Below are 16,168 nucleotides of genomic sequence, written 5' to 3' on the forward strand. Positions count from 1 at the left end.
TTCCCTTTCCCCACTTAGACTAGACTCTTTTCCCTTTCCCCACTTAGACTAGACTCTTTTCCATTCCCCACTTAGACTAGACTCTTTTCCCTTTCCCCACTTAGACTAGACTCTTTTCCCTTTCCCCACTTAGACTAGACTCTTTTCCCTTTCCCCACTTAGACTAGACTCTTGTTTCCCTTTCCCCACTTAGACTAGACTCTTTTCCCTTTCCCCACTTAGACTAGACTCTTTTCCCTTTCCCCACTTAGACTAGACTCTTTTCCCTTTCCCCACTTAGACTAGACACTTTTCCATTCCCCACTTAGACTAGACTCTTTTCCCTTTCCCCACTTAGACTAGACTCTTTTCCCTTTCCCCACTTAGACTAGACTCTTTTCCCTTTCCCCACTTAGACTAGACTCTTTTCCCTTTCCCCACTTAGACTAGACTCTTTTCCCTTTCCCCACTTAGACTAGACTCTTTTCCCTTTCCCCACTTAGACTAGACTCTTTTCCCTTTCCCCACTTAGACTAGACTCTTTTCCCTTTCCCCACTTAGACTAGACTCTTTTCCCTTTCCCCACTTAGACTAGACTCTTTTCCATTCCCCACTTAGACTAGACTCTTTTCCCTTTCCCCACTTAGACTAGACTCTTTTCCCTTTCCCCACTTAGACTAGACTCTTTTCCCTTTCCCCACTTAGACTAGACTCTTTTCCCTTTCCCCACTTAGACTAGACTCTTGTTTCCCTTTCCCCACTTAGACTAGAATCTTTTCCCTTTCCCCACTTAGACTAGACTCTTTTCCCTTTCCCCACTTAGACTAGACTCTTTTCCCTTTCCCCACTTAGACTAGACTCTTTTCCCTTTCCCCACTTAGACTAGACTCTTTTCCCTTTCCCCACTTAGACTAGACTCTTTTCCCATTCCCCACTTAGATGACTCTTTTCCCTTTCCCCACTTAGACTAGACTCTTTTCCCTTTCCCCACTTAGACTAGACTCTTTTCCCTTTCCCCACTTAGACTAGACTCTTGTTTCCCTTTCCCCACTTAGACTAGAATCTTTTCCCTTTCCCCACTTAGACTAGACTCTTTTCCCTTTCCCCACTTAGACTAGACTCTTTTCCCTTTCCCCACTTAGACTAGACTCTTGTTTCCCTTTCCCCACTTAGACTAGACTCTTTTCCCTTTCCCCACTTAGAGAATTTTTCCCTTTACCCACTTAGGATCTTTCTGCTTTTCCCCTTAGATAGCTTTCATAGGAAAGTTTTTACAACTTTGTAATAAACTCTATAATCCCTTCTCTAAGTGTCTTCTCTTCCTGGGACTTCTGACTAGCAGGCTGAAAGTTAGAGCCCAGCAGTTCCTGCTGAGCTAGAGCAAAGGCTGCATTGCTTAATCCTCCTCTGTTAGGCTACAGGTGTTAATGGCCTAAGCCAGCAGTCTTTTACCCTCACAAAGAGCAAGAAAGTTTTTAGGACCTTTTAGAAGCTATCATCAGCATTTCAGTATAATTAGAGAGCTAGAAAGCCCCAAAGACCTGAAGACCTTAAAAGCCATCACCAGAGTCCTACTCTGTGAATCCACTGCTACCCTGGCCCTGGCTGGAAGGCTCTGGGTATTTGCACATCTTTAAAGAACCTGAATTGAATTAGCATTTGAGCATTCTCCCTCAAAATACATTTTCTTCAGAATTAAAATCAATGCAAATGTCACATTACATTCCAAGTTGATATAAGCATTTAAAAGAAAAAAAAACTAGTTTCTCAAACTTCATAAACTAAAAACAAAATTCCTATTACCTTTCTTCCTTTGCAACATGAACCTAGACTAAGAGCCTAGCAAGCTTAACTTTAGAGTAAGAGTCCAGCAAGCCTAACCCTAGAGTAAGAGTCTAGCAAGCCTAACCCTAGAATAAGAGTCTAGCAAGCTGCCTCTCTGGCTTTGCCACATCTTGAGTTTATTTCATCATAGAGAAAATTCTCACTAAATCAGTAAATTTCTGACAAGGGTAGAAATTTGCAGGCTCTGTACCTTATGTTGATGCAAAACTGCGGACAGTCTTCTAAACAGATCTTCTGCTTTGCTGTAAATAGTCAGAAATCCACTTGCATTTCTATCAATCATGACAGAAAATATTGATTCATCTCCAGCCTCACCCACGCCCTTAAACTGATTGGGAATTCCGATGAACCTCTTCATTTCTCTGTAATATTTAGCCCGGATTTCTTCAAAAGGAGGCCTAAACTGTAACCTTCCCTGTCTGAAAAACAGGATGAGTGGCACTCTAAATCATCTTAAATTATATTACTTAGAATATAAATTATTAGAAAGGTTTAACTTGAAAGTGGAACTGGGATTTCAGAGCCTCTTACTTGTAGGTTAAGTCTATGTTGATCTCCGGCAGGTTCTCGTTCAGCGCCTCCAGACCCATTTGATACTGGTGCTCCAGCGCCTTGTAAAGCTGGTGGTTCCAGTGCTGCCGCCACGCACGCATGTCACTGGGTTGGAAGCCCTGAAATGTCATTTACCTTTTCAATCTAAAAATTAGTGCTAAATGACTTTTTTACTCCTGATTTTCAAGCTATATAAAATAAAGCACATTTACCTTGTTTTAACTATCTTAAAATATGCAACTCTAATTGCCATTTTTAGTAAGAGCTTATGAAACATTTGATATGAAAATCTCACAGCTAAAATATTATGCAATAGGCTCACCAAAATTAAAAACTCAAAGGCAAAAATGAGTTTTTATATGAAGCTGATTTTACAATGGTCTACTTTGAGAATTCTTTTGAAGTTTTTCAATGTTCTCAAAAAGTACTACTTTTCATTTCCTAGTTCCTAAATAAATCATAGAATATTTTAAAAATAAGAAATTTAAACTAGATAGCTAAAAATAGTTGGATTTTGATATTGTTGTTTGTAAGCATTAAGACATCTATTCTAGTACTTTGGACTTTTTTTTCTTTTTTTCGAACTCTGAGAACTGGAAAATACATAAAACAGCTAACAAATCAACTCAGAGGCTATCTTCATGAAAATGTGCCCCTAAGATGACAAAGAATCCTAACAGTTATTTCAATCAGTAAACTTCAGTCTGAACTTAACTTTGCATTCTACAGAGGTCACAATCTCTTGTAAGTGAAGAGCAAGCAATAAACTCATAAGCACCAAGTCAGGAAAATTACAAACTAAACAGGGATGTAGGCCTCCATAAGGCACACAGATACTTACTTTTATGTAGTTTACACAAATTCACTGTAATTTACAGCATTTGTATGTGTGTCAGTCAGAGAACTATATATTCATTAGGGGTACCCAGAGGTATGTTTATGACTTTGCATGCACTTGTCAATGAGTCATGCATCCAGATTCTCAAAAGACAGTCAGAATCCACAACCCACGAACCTGCGCTGCCACACTTGCTAAGCCAGTTCTCAGTTCCTGCAGTCCATCCTTCCAACGCTGCTGCTGCCGAAGCAGATCAATATTCATAAGAATGACGACCTGTTCAAATAATGTGCGACAGTCTCAGAGCCTATTAAGAACATGGAAGCTTTCCAGTGATGCAGCCACCATAATCAAGGGACAAAGTACCGCTCACCTCATGCAACCTGTCAGCCCCTGATGCCCTGAGGGCAAAGCCTCACTTCAGCTCAGTTTCTGCCAACACTGTATGGAAGTATCAAGCCCATGAAGGACTGGGGAGGAGGGAGGGACACACACAAACATACACACACACTCAAATACAAAATGCAGAGAGAAAAGCAGGGCTCTGTCCTGGGGTGACCAAGTTGTAAGCCTCAAATACTGTCATTTTCCTGCTATTTACAACTGCACTCCAGCTACTTTGGCTGTAAACACCAGAGGAAATTAGGTAAAGAGGAAACATAAATTTTATTTTTGCAACTTCAAATCTTGAATTACGTCACAAGAAAAACTGTAAATATATACTAACACTAATTATTTTCGTTCAGTTCCAGTCACAGTATGATAAATTCTATAAACAAAATATACCTTTTCACAAAATGTAGTGTGCCACTTTCTCAGTCTTCTATTCTCGGTGGCAAGTCGCTCAGCAGCGTTTTGTAGTTTCTGGATGTAGCCTTCTAGTTCTTTAGGGTTGTCCCAAGTAATCTGTGACTTGCCTCCGCTCCCTGCCTTTGAATTCTACAGTATAATAAACAATAGTATTCAGATACAGTGCTTTTTCCAGAAAGGTTTAATTTTATGTTCAAAGCCCAATTATTCTTAACACTGATATCTATGAAAAATAAGGTATACATTTCAAAAACTTTGCAGTCACAAAGTACCATGTAGTCTAAAACCTACCATGAATTTTTCCAATTTCCTACAGACATTTAAATAAACAAAAAAGCAAAGTCGTGAGTTACAAAATCGGGAGATAGTTTTAAAGAAAAACAACACTCAAGCCCTCAAGCACTCTGTGTACAAGATCTCCAGCTCAGAAGAAAGACTGCAGTAGCATGTGAACTGTGCATGACACATAGCAAGGTAGCTCATCAAACCCACTACCAAAGTAATTGGAAGCATTCTAATTACTTAAATCTATAGTGGGGACTCACTAAGAATGAAGGAACTCACTGGAGGCAAAATGACGTCACGTGTGCTCACACAGTGAGTGGCTGTAAAACTAAAGGATAAACACAACCTCTCTATTTGTGTCATGAAGCATGAAGCGCTCACTTACTTTAATTATCTGTTCAAATGCTAAGGCAGACTGCAGCATCATTGGCCTCTGACTCTGAATCATCTGTTGATCAATGGAATTGTAAAAATGTGCCACCTACAAAATACAAGTAATAATATGTTGCGCATTTGCATTATTTCCTTTATTTTTATTCAAATAGTAATACCTTTTCTCAACCCTAAAAGTCAAACAGAAATAGTTTTTCGTCTCCAGGTCAGAATTTATGAATCAATATGCCCAATCAACACATATATTTTGAGGTGCTACAATTTATCAAGTCATGTCCTAAGACTGGTCAAACAGACAATAAAATTTATTCCCTGGAATCAAGTTCACCCCACCAGGATGAAAGGAACTCAGTTCTAAGAAGAAGCTTATTGCTAAAAGACAGAATTTCCTTCTTCTGCACTTCTCAAAAAGCACTTGACTTCTCTGTAGTGCGTAACATGGTTCACATCAGAAATGGACTTCTCTTGATTTCAAGTTCCACATCAGCAAAAACCTATACTTTCAAAATATACCTTCATTTCAACCATATCTTCTGACCTCTGTCCCCCTCTTGAATCCATATACTAATTTCTTGGTAAGACCAGGGCAACAGTTATGAACTAACTAGTCTCCCTGTTTCAAATCCTAGCTTAAGATATTGGCTATGTGATCATACCCATGATATCGGCTATGCTCCCCACACGTGTGTTCCAGATTACTTCATTGAAACAGCTGTTGCTCTTGCTTCTCAAGCCAGATATTCCTATATGCCCAGTGGATGAGGGGAGCCTGAAAGTTGTAATTCAATACCATCTCTCTCTTGTATTCATCATGAAGCATATATAACTTGCAGTTTCCTGACTGACAGCAAAACTAGCACAATTCCTACTCAGAAGGTCCATCCTTACCATCACACATCTTACCAACCTTAGCACATAATTCTTTCCTGGACATCTTTCATGTTTGCTCTTAAAGGAGGAACTTTAGAGTATGAAAGTTCCTCAAAAGGCTGAAAATAGACCTTTTGACCCAGGCATACCACTTCTGTACATATACCCAGAGAACTGCACACCTTAGTACAAAGACACACCGTATTCATTGCTGTTCTATTCACAAGAGCTAGAACTGCAACTGGTCTAGGTGTCCATCAACTAATGAATGATAATGAAAATGTGCTATGTGTATTCAATGGGATTCTATTCAGCTATAAAAAAAAAAGGAAAATAGATGGAACCAAAAAATATCATACCAAGTGAAAAACTTAGGTCCAGAAAGACAAATATCACATGTTCTCTCTCATATACAGACCCTAGCTTCAAATTGTTAGATCTATGTGTTTAACTTGAGAATATGCAAAGAGGTCAGGAAAGCAGAAGGAAACTGAGGTGGAGGTAGGGGGCTTATTAGGAGAGGGAGATAGTAGTATGTAGGTGGGGGGGAACAGGGAGCTAAAGGTTTAAGTAGCGATATATGGTAAACAAGTAAGAGAGAAAGACGTGGAGAATGAAGAAAATCAAAACTAACGATGTATGAAAAATCCTTATGGGAGAGCTGGGATGATGGTTCAGTGGTTAAGAGCATGGGCTGCTATTTCAGAGGACCTGGGTTTAACCCCTAGTACCCATGACAAGCCCATTTGTAATTCTAGTTCTAGGGGATACAATGCCCTCTTCTGGCCTCTGCAGGTACATGGTACAGATATACATGTAGGAAAAATACCCAGGTACAAAAAAGTCAAATAATTTTTTTTAAATCCTTATGGAAACCCACTACTTTGTAAGCTAATAAAAATGATTTTTTTTTAAAAAAGAATTGGAATAATGGTACCCTGCATGACTTGCCAATGCAGAAGAAATGGTTATTGTATGAAAACTTCAGGTACACCTCCCTACAGCATATTGAACAGGGAGGACCCAAAGGCCGCCAAGACAAGATAGGCTTTTGTGAACACTCCTGGTTGTCCACCTTACACATATTTTGGTTGCAGTAGACACAGAAATCAAAATAGAAATGGCCAAGAATCCTCCTCCCTAATGGCATTTCCATGGGTGATATACAGGCTAAAGGGAAAGAAATAACATTAAAGGTCTGTGATGGTTTGAATGGAAATGGCCCCATAGGCTCATATGATTTACATGCTTATTCCACAGCTGATCAACCACTTCGAAGGATTAGGAGATGTGTCCTTGTTACAGTAGGTGTGGCTTTGTCGGAGGACTGTGTCACTGGGGGCTCTGAAGTTTTAGAAAGCCCTCACCAGGCCCAGTCTCTGGCTAGGCCTGTTTCCTGTGGATCAGGATGTAAAACTCTTAGCTACTGCTCCAGTGCTATGCTTGTCTGCTTCCTGCCATTCTGATTTCAGAATGAAAATTAATGTTAATGTTAAGTTTAAAAAAGCAAAAGTATCTTCAAAGGTGTCATTCATACTTGCTTAAGAATGATGGCTTGCTTGCAGAACTTCTGAGCAACATTTGCAACCTGCTGTATTTTCGCAGGAATGACAAAGCCCAGGGCAGAAAGCTGACGGACTTCTCTCAGAAGAATCACCAGGCGATCAGAATAATGCACTTTTAACGCCCCATCATTAGGATCCAATTCCATTATTCGGCTGTTAGCCTCAATACTGAAAGAGAAAGAGAGAGAGAGAGAGAGGGAGGGAGGGAGGGAGGGAGGGGAGGGAGGGAGGGGAGGGGAGGGGAGGGGAGGGGAGGGGAGGGGAGGGGAGGGGAGGGGAGGGGAGGGGAGAGGAGAGGAGAGGAGAGGAGAGGAGAGGAGAGGAGAGGGGTGAGAGGTGAGAGGAATCTTTGAAGCTACACTGTTGTTAAGCTCTGGTGTAATGAAACTGATAATAAACACAGCATTTTGTTAAACTTTTCCACAAACCTAACAGTTGAAACAAACAAACTTTCTAAGTCAGGCATTCTAACTCTGTTCCTCTTGCTTATTCTTCAAAAGGAAGTTATATGTTTGTGTTGTTATCAATAATTTCTTGTGCAATCAAATTAGAGTTACTTGGTTTGAAAAAAATACAGAGCCTGAGGAGAACTTTTAAGACTTATTTAACTTGGTGCAATAAGGGCTGGTTTTACATGCTGTAGAGATTTGAAGTCCTGTTATGGTGCTCTTTGTGTAATGGTATGGATTCAGTATGCTATCTGCCTCAAGAACTGAAGTTAACAAATTGTACTGTGCAGCTATCTTTTAAATTAAGCTGGGACAGTGTTAAAAAAAGGAAGTTCTTCCCATGTTTTCTTACCATCCAGACTTTGATAACAAGCTGCAGTATTCAAGCTGCAGTATTACATCATTACATAAATGAGCACTTTATAAATCAGAAAAAAATCCACCCTTGAACTGAGGTAAGAATCAAGACTGACACACAAGAAGGATCTGACTTGGTCCTAATGGGACCCAGGATGTCTGTGATCTGATTGCATCCTCCATAGTTTTAGTAAAGGATCAACAACTAAATCAAATCATTAAGAACAAAAACTATCACATGTTTAAATCCCTTACTCTTTAAATTTGCCTTTTCTTGTAATAAGACTTTAATAATAAAACTGCTTTGGAGTTTTCTATCAGTGTAGATTATAAAAAAACACTCATCATCATAAAGTAGACATTATTTTTGATTTATTAGTTTACATTGTATTCTTCCTTTCAAGTCATTTTCAAAATTAAGAAAATTCACAAGAGGTAATCAAGAAAGCAAGGACCAAATGCATTGTGCTTACTTACTATCACCTCCAATAAACTATTACAAAAGAAGATGTTAAATCACTTAAAAAGAAGATCCAGTATTCCTGTATGTACTCATAAGCATAACCACCACTACAATGGGAACTCTTTTGCCTTCTTCAAAGAAGTTTGCATATACCAGGACTTCAAAGGATATCTTCAGAGGGACTCTGATGATTGCAAAGACTAGAAAAGGTTTGATACTCTCCACCCCAAAAAAAGATAGAGGAAAGATTTTGTTGAGATGAGAAAATCAGTGTTGGAAAGGTTCATGAGGCTCATTCGCAGCCCTAGGATCACTCAGCACCTTATAGAGCAAACCACAACAGGGTCTACATGACAAAGGAAACTAACTTTCAAACCTAGCTAGCTACAGTTCTGGAAGATGGGGGCTAGATCATCTTCTTCATTTTTCACTCCATGTAGGAAATAAAGAGTTAAATTGCACAAAATTATAGTCACTATACCATAAGAACCTCTGGGTTCCTCTAATCTTCCTCATGAGCCAGAACTATCGTCAGGGAAATGCGTTATCTATCCAATTTAAGAGTGTATTTGGATTGATTATACTTCTACTGAGAGTAGAGAAAGGGGATAGAACTTCATGTTATGAACAGTTTCTTTTAAAAAAGACATTGTGGCTGCACACATAAGAATTTGAAATAACAACCTCCCCCGCCAAACCAGGGCAACATAAGGATACTTTATCTGTTGAGGTGGAAAAGAGGCTGAAGTTATACCTCAAATGTAAACTGCATGTACAAGGCATGAGTTTGAGTCCCAGTAAGAGGAGACACAACAAGTGTCTAAAGTAGAGATAATAATATACTGTAGAAAACTGACTGCAGGTACAAAAGAATGTGGATTTTTTTTCCTAGTCACACCCAATGAATTGCTACTAAGACAATGGTAACTAACAAAATATTAAATAAAATTTAGTAACTACTTGCCAAAGGTTTACTTACGACTTGGAGTGTCATGAGAAAAATACCTCTTTCTTAAAGGGTTCAAAAGTAATTGCAATTTAAAGTGCTTATGCATTTAGTTGTTTTAAAAAGGTAGAAAAAAATGTATGAGACATTTTTCATAAAAAAAATCATGAGAGAAGGAATATCTAATTCTCAAAAAAGAATCTGCAGTACCCAGGTCTAGACATGTGACTGGAGAGGGCAGGCAGGCAACTCCAGTTGCATAGTTAAAGTTTCCAACTTTAGAGACTTACAGTACACTCAGGGCCAATGAGATAGATGGCCCAGCTCTCCTAGACAACCCAAGTTCAGTTCCCAACAACAAAGTCAAAGCCCATAGTCTCCCCTAACTCTAGTTATCTGGCACTTGTTTTGCCTCTGAGGGCAATGGAGCATATAGGTGACATTCCCACATATACACATAAAAATGATAAAAACAATCCTTGAAATAAAAAGAGTAAAAATGTTTTACATGCAACAACTCATAAACAAGCAGCAGCATGTCCGTAGAGAAGGGCTCTTTTCATCTTCCCACATGGACGTGGCTTTGTGCTCACACTGCAGTGCTGGCACTTACCACAGACCTGACCTGGAGTCAGACAACCCTGACTGGACTTCTCTTGACCAGTCATCAAACTGTTCTTGTTCATAGAGCTTGAACTGGTCCAAGAGATCTTCAGCACTCCGATGAAAAGATCGAAATCCTGACAAGTCAGACAAAAGAGCTTCTGCTATCTTGATAGTATCGTCTACCTTTAAAAAGTCAAATGACAAAGATAAGCATTAATGCTAGCTAGATTTCAGCTTTTAAAATTAGGAGGTCCTTTCTCTGACTTGAGACTCAAAACACATTTTTCTTTCATTTATAAACAAGAGAATAAAGCTTTTCCGTACGGACTAAGCGGATCATCCTCTAATTGCCTTCTGAATCACACAACCTCAGAATAATAAATCCCAAGAGGACAGTCAAACAAGGTATAAAGAATTAAAGGAAGGGAAGGCAAAGCAAGCAAGCGCTGAACTTCACTCATACTCAGAGCATGACATTACTCCTAAACATATTCAGAATAATACTGGCCAGTTGCTAAAAACGTTCTTAATAGTTCAAACAAGAAATAGATTTGCATGTCAGGTAAAAAAAAAAAAAAAAATGTGTCTTCCTCCATAGCTGCCAATTCTGGTACTCTCGAGAAATGACTGATGGAAAATACAAGGCAAAATATTTCAGAGTATAGTTCAAAGGTACAGCTTTGAGAAGTAGGTTTTATAATATCCCATGACCTTTAATGTTTATTATACAGGTCAATTCAAAACCTATACATATTAATAATAGGTCCAACAGAGTCTGAGCTCAATTTTAATAACATTATCACAGGCAATTATGTATAACTACCTTTTGCCTTTCCTTAAACTTCTGATGTGATTTTAGTGACATAAAAATACTTGTGGTTAGACTTTCAAACCAATGTGACATCCCAAGTTTTTGTCTGAATCTAGTATCAAAGATACAGTCCACACAGATGCTTTCAAAGGCTCTGAGCAACACATCGTGACAAACTCCTCTATTGTGAAAATGCACAGAACCAGAACCTTCTCCACACATGTGTTCTTAGACTTCGTTACATCTCAATGAAAATGAGATATTATGGCATGAAGGTAAACTTCGTCCTACTGGATTAGGTATTTAAACACATGGTCCCCAGCTGAAGGCACTTTTTGGAAACTGTAGTGTCCCTTTGACATGGAGCCTAACCGACTGGGTAAAATCATGAGGTAGGGATAAAGGGCACAACTTAGCAAGGTTTTGCACCCAATTCTCTCATTGCTGATATGCCAAAATATCATGCCATAAGCTCCAGCCACCAAACATGGAGCTGCAAGCATCCAAACAGCTCATCATGAAAGTCACTGTGAGCCAAAGTAAATCCTTCTTTCCTACAGTTGCTTCTCTAGCATCTAGTCACAACAATGAGAAATTAACTGTACTGCCTGCAGGGAAAACTGTATTGTCACAAGAGCTTTAGGGTCCCTGTCATATACCTTAATTGTACATTTTGAATGTTCACTGTTCAACTGTATTAAAAACAAGTACCTTCAATTCCAACTGACGAACCCAAACAATATTATTCACAACTTCTGAAAGATTTTTGCCAGAAAGTGGTCCAGATGGATCACCAGGAATTCCTCGGCATCGATTCTCAAAGTCCAATCGAAAATCTGTATCATTCAAATCAAATAAATAACACAGAAGCAGTATATTTCAAAACTTATTAGAAATGCTGTGGATCTTGATCCTCACTACACCACAAGAACCTTGGGGTATATATGAGGATCACTGCTGTCCCCATGATACAAGTCAGAAGCAATAGGAATGCAGGCTCAGGTGATTACCATACATTAACTCATGTGGGAAGAACCATGCTGTAGGGGAAGGGGTTGTTGAACTGTGTAGAATAGAAAAGCAAGCTTATCACAAGCATGCATGCATCAGGTTCCTTTTGACTATGGAGATAACAGGAGCAGCTGCTTCAAATGCCTGCTCCTGACTAACTTGAACTATCAGTGGCAGTAATTCTTTCCTTCCTTAATTTGTTTTAGTCTGGGTACTTTATCATAGCAAAAGGAAAAGAAACTAATACAACTCACTATGTAAGAAAACAATCTGCTAATTTGAAACAAATCTAGGGGCTTGCAAGATGGCGAGAGTTAAAAGCACAAGCTCTTTTCGATTTTCAGCACCTACATGGCAGTTCCTAATTGCCTGCAACAGTTCTAGGGGCTGTGACACCCTCTTTTGGCCTCTATGGCAACCAAGGATGCGCACAGTGCACAAACATACATGCAGAGAAGACATGAACATAAATAATTTTTAAAAAATAAAAATGAGGGCTGGAGAGATGGCTCAGTGGTTAAGGGCAGTGACTGCTCTTCCAGAGGTCCTGAGTTTAAATTCCAGCAACCACATGGTGGCTCACAACCATCTGCAATGACATCTGATGCTCACTTCTGGTCTGTCTGAAGACAGCTACAGTGTACTTATTTACATTAAATAAATAATTCTTTAAAAAAATTAAAAATAAAAAATAAAAATGAATCTATCATTTATATCATAAATAGATCTGTCCTAAAGATGTCTTAACATAGTTTCCAATCCTAAACCATAGCATGAAAGAAATATGCATCTATAAAAACATGTCTCAAGAAAACACTGTTACCTCTGATCAACTTTACCTTTAGCTGAATCCCCAAGTCTTGCCAGTAAAGTCTCTCTCTCTAACATCAGTTCTTTGCTTATAGTGGGACGCTTCACCAATTCTTTGTATTTTAGAAATGCTTGGAGAAGCTAACATAAGACAAAGTTCATGTTTATCTCAATTCAACCACATACATTAAAATAGCTTACAAAACAAAACAGTAAAATCTTTCAATATTTTACCTGCTGTGGACTATCTTGAATTTCTGAAATATAATTCTTTAATTTCCCTGCTATTTTCTGTTCTGCGGGTGCAATGATCTTTTCATACTGAGACACTGCAGCTTTCCATAAAGGCTAAACAAATTAATTATCCTGTTAGACTGTAAAACTTTACAAAGTGACCTTTAAAAGTCAAGAACACAAAAGGAAATTAAAGGCATAAACACATATAGACTCAACCTCAGTATAAGGATTGTACTGCACGGGGTTCACACCAGTAAAAGGCTCAAATACTCGAGACAGGCATACAATTCTCTCCTCACTGGCAGGTAAAAAATACAAGAGCTTCTCATGGATTGTTCGAATAGCCAAGACCTAAAATGTAATATATTAAAACATAAAAAGTATTAAGCTAAAATAACTCTGTAAATTGGACTAAAATCTAAAGCGTTTATACACATTTCTTTACAGTAGCTTCTGAAAAATGAACAAAACTGAAAGTATCTTACTCTTTTATGTATGTTTGAAATATTCTATACCAAAAAAAAATTTGTGTTTCTCCTAAGAAAGGGGTGAAATTATCTCTGCAATCTCTCATTTTCCCTTTCCTTTGAAGCTAACTATGTAATTTTTTTTATGAAAGTTCATAGCTGAAGTAAATGAGAAACTGAAGTATTTCCACTGAGTACACCCTCAAAGAGAGCCAAGCTTTGAAGCAATGTCAATAGCCAAGAGAAAGCCTGAGAGATCCCACACAGGGAAAACAGTGTTACATCTTTTATGACATAGAACAAAACAGAATTTCACAACTGACATGTTGAGCACTCACATATCTAACAAAAATAGGAAATAGGACTTAGCACCCACGATGCACTTTGCACTACACCAGAGCATGCCAGGACTTATCTCATATGACATTAATTCCTAGGTTTACCCAAACAATAAATCATTTCCTTTACACATGTTTATCAATTGTAAAATGCCTTCACAGACCAGTGAAAACCCACTTCCACTTAAAGACAAAGAGGTAGAGAATCATACTGGTACCTCCTCTAGCCGTTTGCCCAGTTTGTCAAGAGTTTCTGGGAAATATTTTTCACTTTTCCATGGATGAGGGACATAGCGCTGCCACACCTGACCTGTGAGGTGACTGCAGACTATCACCCATTGTTCACAAATTGAAATGCCAGCTTTAAGGTTTTCTTTCACGAGATAATAAGGATCTTCCCACAGTTTCAAGCTTCCCAATTTTTTCTGAACAAACCTTCCAAATGAACCACCTAATAAAACATAAAGCAAGATTATATGAAATTTTTTTTACAGAATTATAAAATATACACTTAGGAAAAATTAACACGCATATTAACCACCACAAAATAAGACCAACTCACCCTTAGATTCGATTATCAGTAACTGTCTTTATAAATACATATGTGCATACAGACATTAGCTTGCATTCTTCTTCAATCAACAAACTGCACCAAAACACATACTTCTTTGATGGCCACAGAGGCTAGTTCATGGAAGAAGTAAAAATAAGCAATTCCAAATTGCTACCTGACTGGACTTAACAAAAAGTGCTGCCAGGCGTGGTGGCACACGCCTTTAATCCCAGCACTCGGGAGGCAGAGGCAGGTGGATTTCTGAGTTCAAGGCCAGCCTGGTCTACAAAGTGAGTTCCAGGACAGCCAAGGCTACACAGAGAAACCCTGTCTTGAAAAAGAAAAAAAAAAGTGCTGTTAACACACACTGTCATGAGCTTATCTCATGTTCTAAGGGAAATCATGAAAAGGATATTTTCTGAATCAAATATATAACACTGGGATATTAATAGTGTGTTTTTCAAAAAATTTTAGTTCATTTGAAAATATTGTAAAATGAACACATGAGGTGGGCTGGAGAAATGTCTTGGCAGTTAAGAGTGCTCACTGCTCCATCAGAGGACCTAAGTTCAGATCCCAACACCCAAGTCAGGTGACTCACAAAGGCCTGTAACTCCAGTACAAGGGATCAGAAACCCTCTTCTGGTCTCCGTAGGTACCACATATGCACATAAACAAATCCTTAATTTTTTAAATTAATTAACATATGCATAAGCACTAAAAATATAAATTTTTTTCTATCAATGATCAAAGTATTGCACATCTATAAACTAAACTAACTGTAAACAAGAATGTATGTAGATAAATCTATATGATTTATTAAGAATTACTTTAAGTAGCTAGTACTATAGTGCTAAGTATTTTAAGAAAGAACTTCAGGAAATCAAGGGAAGAAAGGAGGAACAGAAGAAAGGAAGGAAGAAGGAAGGGAGGGAGGGAGAGAAGAAGGGAGGGACAGAGGGAGGGAGGGAGGATATTTGCACAGCTCCCAGAGCTGATTCCTCCCCATACCTATGACATCCAGGAGATGCAGCATACGTGACTCAGGGTAATGATCATGCTCTGTCTGTCGCCACACATCATCTACAACATCCCGAGTTGTCTCCACCAAGTCAACAACTTCTAGCAAGGACAGACTGTCCAAGTTATAAAATTCCTGAAAGGAAAGGCATTCATGTTGAAGCAGTTATGTCTGTGTGTTAAGTAACAATCAAAATGTTCCTAGAGTTGCTCAACTGCTGTAAATCTAATTTCCTCTCCCTTTTTCTGACCTGTCTTTACAAGTATCCTACGTAAACATAAATATCACACAGGCTGAAAAATAATACTAAAAAGACTGTTCATTCATTCACGCCCTTAGCTGAGTTTTCTTTAAGTTGGGCTTATCTATTTTCCCAGCAGAGGCTGCTTTAGTTCCATATACACACTGCCCACTACAATCCACACGTCCTTTATTCAGTTGTGCTGTATAATGTGCTGACTAACAATAAGAGGAACACAAATTCATTATTCTGTGTTTTATCACTGTCATCAAAACAAGCTTTAATATACTTCAAATACACCATTACCATGATACCACTGGGACTGGCAAAAAGGTTCAGTGGTGTAAAGGAACCTGCCACACAAGCTTCCCGGACTGAGCTTGATCCCTAGGACCCATGCAAAAGTACAAGAAAGAACTGGCTCCATGAGGTTGTTCTCATCTGACTCCATGCATGCCACAGCATACTTGCCCACATATACACATCATGCACACACATACCACAATAGTAAACACTGAAATAACATTAAAAAATAAGGACAATACTGTTGATGAAGTAATAGTAGAAACCAATAGAAAACTGGTTTGTTCTGAATAGAGTAAAATCATACTGAAAGTCATCACTTACTAAATCCCTAAGCACATACAGCAAGAGATAATCAAACAGGCAGAAAGGAAGATACCATATTGTAAATTATTTTGAACTACTACTTTAAATCATT

At 38.5% G+C, this 16,168-nt stretch overlaps 1 protein-coding gene across 3 annotated transcripts in view; it reads right to left on the minus strand.

Annotated features, from left to right (window-relative positions):
- Dync2h1 (dynein cytoplasmic 2 heavy chain 1) overlaps positions 1-16,168 on the minus strand; it is a 265,134-nt gene that overhangs the window by 236,567 nt on the left and 12,399 nt on the right. For all 3 annotated transcript variants that reach the window (XM_085844392.1, XM_085844391.1, XM_085844390.1), the window contains 13 exons: positions 15,197-15,341; positions 13,851-14,083; positions 13,044-13,178; positions 12,825-12,938; positions 12,620-12,731; positions 11,481-11,605; positions 9,966-10,141; positions 7,110-7,305; positions 4,695-4,790; positions 4,001-4,153; positions 3,392-3,490; positions 2,356-2,495; positions 2,015-2,243 (listed from right to left, as the gene is read on the minus strand). In XM_085844392.1, the coding sequence (XP_085700518.1) occupies positions 2,015-2,243; positions 2,356-2,495; positions 3,392-3,490; positions 4,001-4,153; positions 4,695-4,790; positions 7,110-7,305; positions 9,966-10,141; positions 11,481-11,605; positions 12,620-12,731; positions 12,825-12,938; positions 13,044-13,178; positions 13,851-14,083; positions 15,197-15,341 (1,953 nt within the window). The remainder of the gene's footprint in view (positions 1-2,014; positions 2,244-2,355; positions 2,496-3,391; positions 3,491-4,000; positions 4,154-4,694; positions 4,791-7,109; positions 7,306-9,965; positions 10,142-11,480; positions 11,606-12,619; positions 12,732-12,824; positions 12,939-13,043; positions 13,179-13,850; positions 14,084-15,196; positions 15,342-16,168) is intronic.

Source organism: Mus caroli, unplaced genomic scaffold (assembly GCF_978045245.1).
Source record: "Mus caroli unplaced genomic scaffold, Mus_caroli_1 scaffold_11, whole genome shotgun sequence".
NCBI lineage: Eukaryota > Metazoa > Chordata > Mammalia > Rodentia > Muridae > Mus > Mus caroli.